The sequence below is a fragment of the Penaeus chinensis genome, chromosome 33 (assembly GCF_019202785.1).
Source record: "Penaeus chinensis breed Huanghai No. 1 chromosome 33, ASM1920278v2, whole genome shotgun sequence".
In the NCBI taxonomy this organism is placed as follows: domain Eukaryota; kingdom Metazoa; phylum Arthropoda; class Malacostraca; order Decapoda; family Penaeidae; genus Penaeus; species Penaeus chinensis.
Window position 1 is genome coordinate 7,332,399 of NC_061851.1, and position 5,000 is coordinate 7,337,398.

Genomic DNA, 5,000 nt, shown 5'->3' on the forward strand with positions numbered 1-5,000 from the left:
TTTTTTATTGGAGGAGTAACTTTAGTAAATATGGCAAGCATTCCGATCACATTTGCAGGTCTCTTTCATAAGAGTTGTTGGACAGAGACAGTAGTTTGGGGGCGGGCACAGAAAGCGGGCTGGAAGAATTTTCCTCAACCCTGGAATTACTGACGACATGGGTTTTTTTTTATGAATTAATCATTTATAAGTGTTCGGTGGGTTTCCCACGAGCCTACATTATGTGTAATGCTAGTCAATTAACGTCTCTTTTTTATATTACCCCTTATTTAGTAGTTACAAATGCCAGTCTTTGGAGAACCCCTGTTTGTCTGCCCCGTATCCTTAACCGAGCGACGAAGCAGAATGTCCCTCCCCCACCCGCTGGCTGTGCCCTCTCCCAGATGTAGTAGCGCGCGTGGCCGTTGTTGAGTGTCGATGGTGTTGCGCCTCGCCTCTGCCCAAAACATTGATGGCGCTGTTGCATGTTGTTATAGGTGATAAAAATATAGATGAGGAAGGGTCAGTAGAGTTGGAACAGACGCGGGCGCGCCTGGTGGAGACCCAGAATGAGCTGGACCGCGTGAAGGACACCCTACGCCAGCGGGAAGACGATAACCAAAAGCTGCGGCAGGTGAGTAGGCCGTTGTGTCCGCTCCTCGAGGTGGTGTAGCTAGGTCGGGCCGCCCTCAGATCTCTCTCTCTCTCTCCCGCTGGGCTTCCCGAGGGCGCTGTCCATGCACAGGAGCCCCCGCGCAGTGTGCCCTCGCCCTCCCCCTTGGATTCCCTCTTTCAGGGGTATTTGCAATTTAAACTGGGGGCGTTGGAGGAGAGAAAAGAAAAAAGCATATAAGAGATATATGTGTTCCATATATAAGGGAAAAGACGTCCTTTTAGACGCTGAACGAGACCTGGTCCGACCTGGCCACACTTCCATGGTCCGCCGTCACTAAGAGCAGCCCGGGCCGCGAGTCCGCCCCCCCCGCCAGCCTGGTCACCCCCACCCCAGCGCACCACATCACGCCCACCACGCCCACGACCCGCCACCAGTCAGACGCCCATACAAATGTTCACAAGGCTGGAGGCCGCCCGCGATACTTGTAAAAAAAAAACTGTTATTTGGGTTTTAAAGACATAATCAAGGCGAATAAGGATAAAACTCGGCCATTTAAGTCATAATAAACTCTCCGGATTGCTCCATGCCAGCCAAAAAAAAGTTTAAAGAATTCATAAGATAATAGTTAAAATAGATCAAATTAAAAGATACATATATATCGAAAGTTTTCCTTACTGATCACAAGCGTTGATAAGACCTAACACAATGCTTATGCTTTTCATCTCCTAGACCATGTCACTGAACTAACTGAGCCTCGTAATCATGCGGTGACACACAGCACTCTAGACGGTCTATCCGAGCCCCAAGTTCACAACACATGACACTCATGACGTGACTGACTGACCGACACATTGGCAGTGTTCGTGGTGAGGGTTGACAAGTGCCCGGGCAATGGGAGACTCGTGCCCGGGACCAAGTAGACTTTACCCGAGTATAGTCCTGCACATGAACTCTCCTGGGAAGGCCCTTTGCTCCTGCGGGGCTCAAGGAGGAACATCCTGCACGTGATACCTGTCTGTACTCGGTGCTCAGAGCCTCAGGCCGTGGGAGCCGCCGACGCGCTCCGTCCTTGCCTCTGTCTGCCGGTATTTTTCATTATTTATTTCTTGTTTTTTGTATCTGCCGGTCTTTATTGTTATTGTTATTATTTATTATTATTATTATTATTATTATTATTATTATTATTATTATTTTCTTCTTCATTTTTTTGCGGTTCAGGGAGATGATGCGGAGTTTGGAAAATTAATAGGAATGAATAAATAAGGAATGTATCTTACTTCTCCTCTTTTTCGAAGTTGTTCAGTGTGTTCAGGCGTTGTCGCGTGCCCATCGGTCAAATGTGAAAATCGTCATTATAGTAACTTTAACCCATATTCCCAAGATTTATGAAGAAAATATATATAATGATAGGTAGATAGATAGATGGAAACATAACCAGATTTTTACACAAAAAGATGAATTAGATCATGGCAGTTGCCAAGTATATTAGATAACATTTTCACTCCGAATTCAACAAATATTTCCTTCGGAAACAAATATTGGAATAAACTGGTGACAAGACCGAAATCAATATAAAAAGTGCACTCCGGGTAACATTCAGAAAAGCCCTTATTTGATTTGTATAGAGCTCGCTAGCGAAATGTTTCCTTTTTATAGGACAAGTTCCTGACTAGATCGACCGAGTAGTGGCAAGCCTTTTTCCTTTGACAGAACTTATTTTCCTCACCAGCTTAAGAAAATAGTGTAATTCTAGCGGCGTAAAGTAAACCGTCGTTGCCCGCTCGGCGCCCCGTTGCTGTAACTAATCCCCAGAAGCTAGTATGTGCCAGAGTTAAGTCGTGGAAATTTATCTTCCACGTTAAGAGTGTTCCACCCCACTTTCTCCCCGGCCGCTGGGTTTAAAGCTGGGGTGAGAGTACGGCGTTGCAGGTATCACGTTTTCCACCTTGGGTAGAGGAGATCTTCCCCTGAGGGTAGATGTAGATATGTACTCGGGTTTATGTAGACTTGTGCTGCCACACCCACACCCACCCACCACTAGACCAACAGAGAGAAGGATTAAGGTCCTAAACACACACACATGTCAAAACTCGCATATAAAAAAAGGCTTCAAAAATAAAAACAAGAGAAAAAAAAGAGAAGTGACTTCCATCCGAAGAGACTAAAAATCATTCTCTCACTCTAGGGTATAACCTGATATAAATCCCTACTAAACTTTAAGATTAGTTGCATATAGTATACCCTCTCACACCCACTTTCTCTGATAATAGCCTTCTGACTTTCAATTTGCTATATAACTGTTACATCTGCCTCTCTACTCACTGCTCTAGTATTCCCTCCTCTGAACACCTGTTCTCTAACACTTGTCCGGCTGCCAATGAGCCAAATTTCCCTCTTCCTTTTTTGTGAAATTCTGTCATTATATACTAAGATGCCTGCTCATTGTTAAGTGCATTTCAGAACTATAAGGGACTGCATTGGATTCAGAGTATGCCGCCAGTCCTCTTGTGTTTACTAGTCTATTTCTATATATATATATATATATATTTCTGTCTTTGTTGTTTTAAAACATTTTCACTTAAAAAAAAAAAGACAGCAAACCACTGTCGTTAGAAGCATTTCTAAAATCCGACTAGCTATTGATTTTTCATTTGTGCGTCTGTCATGGTAGAAGCTTCATCTGTAGTGTAACAACAACTTTGAAACTGCACTGCACTAAGAGCCAGCCAACAGCGTCGCCCAGTCTAGTGTTCTAAACATCTATATAAAAGTTAAAAACTGCCCTTCTCTAGATCATTCGTGATAGTCCATGTTTAACGTAAGGAAACTCCGCTTGTCACTTACCCCTGCCTGCATGTACCGTCCTGTTTTTAATGATAAGGCTAGACTTGATGTGTTCAGCTTTTACTAGGCGAAAATGTGTGTGTTGTTGAGCATCTCGTGACCCTTATTTCACCAAAATTCAACCGGGTGGTGACCTCGTTTGACCCAGGCAACTTTGACTGGTTGACCCTGCGTGATTCGAGGTACCTGCCTGATGTTCTCGCAAGGTCAATGCAGCTGTCATTGAGACTGGTGACTGAGGCAACGGTCTTGTCATCCTCTTGACTTTCACGAGCATCTTTGTGGTTACGTCATAAGACAACTTGCAGTTCGTGACCTCAGCAACAAAGACATCTTGAGACTCAGACATTAGCATAATCCGCCCTGTATCGTGTGTTGAGCGATTTAGACTGAGATTCGTAGGGACTCTGTGGGACCGCGAGGGTTTCTAGACACGAAGGGGTAGAGTGACACCCTACGACATCACGTGACCACAACGGCTTTTCTTTCACTGTGCATTGCCAAGAGAAAATGTGTTCACACTCGACAGCCGAGGCGACCGTCTGATGACTCCTGCGTGACCGAGGGAGTAACAGTGGCAGTGTCCATGTGTGGGTGACCGCCCGGCCGTCGAAGCCATTTCTCTGTAGTGCGTCCTCGCCACACCGAGGACGCCCACAGCACCACGCTACAGCTTCTGCATGTCGGAGAGCTCTGGAACACTCGATTTTCATTAAAGACGGTCTTGGAATGTCGATTACACTGGACGGGCTGGAAATGCCCGGCGAATAGAGACTCAGCCTCACTCCTTCATTTAAAGGAAGCAAATCACTGTCAAACCGAGTGCTTGCACATTCCAAGACGCGAAGTCGTTCCTCATCCTCGCGACACTCAGAGATTGTTGTGTGGTGAGCAAGCCGGGTAGTGTTGGCCGCGGACTTGCGGCAGTAGTGTTGATGGTGCCTGCGGTTGATGGGTGCGGCAGTAGTGGTGCCTGCGGTTGACGGGTGTGGGTGTGGCTGCAGGAGGCTCTGGAGGCGGCGGAGCGGCTGCGGCGCGAGCACGACCATAGCTTCGGGGGGGCCTGGGGGCTCAACGGCCCCGCTGCTGATGCCGGCACTTCGGCCACGCTGACGGCGCTGTTGGAGACCAAGGACGCGCGCATACTGTCCCTGGAGCGCGAGGTGGGGCTCCTGGAGGGGGAGGTGGCTATGGCCAGGGAGGCTGCGGCAGGGGCGGCGAGCCTGGCCGGAGGGGGCCTCATCGGGGGCGGCCTCTCAGGCTCTCGCTGGGGCTCCCGCGCCTCCCTCGTAACGCCTCCGCCCACCGATGACTCGCGCCTCCTCCAGGTGCTGCAGGAACGGGAGCGCAAAGCCAAGACGCAAGTAAGTCGTGGCTGCTGGGGCGATGACGTCACAACATGCTCGCCCACCCCTCCTGCGCAGGTGGTGAGCACACACTAACAAGCTTGTAGAGGTTGTTACTGAGTGTAAACCACACACTGGGCACGCTGCTGCAGGTATATGTTGAGAGAGACACACAGCAGACAGCAGTAGTAGAGGAGGTGTGGCGGAAGTGTGTT

The 5,000-nt window shown here is 48.3% G+C and overlaps 1 protein-coding gene across 9 annotated transcripts in view; it reads left to right on the forward strand.

Annotated features, from left to right (window-relative positions):
- The window catches only part of LOC125042992 (early endosome antigen 1-like), a 92,110-nt gene that overhangs the window by 23,154 nt on the left and 63,956 nt on the right, over positions 1 to 5,000 (forward strand). For 7 of the 9 annotated variants that reach the window (XM_047638906.1, XM_047638908.1, XM_047638907.1 and 4 more), the window contains exons 4-5: positions 477 to 613; positions 4,444 to 4,803. The exons of the other annotated variants lie outside the window; for them this stretch is intronic. In XM_047638906.1, coding sequence (XP_047494862.1) covers positions 477 to 613; positions 4,444 to 4,803 — 497 coding nt within the window. The remainder of the gene's footprint in view (positions 1 to 476; positions 614 to 4,443; positions 4,804 to 5,000) is intronic. 9 annotated transcript variants of the gene reach the window in all.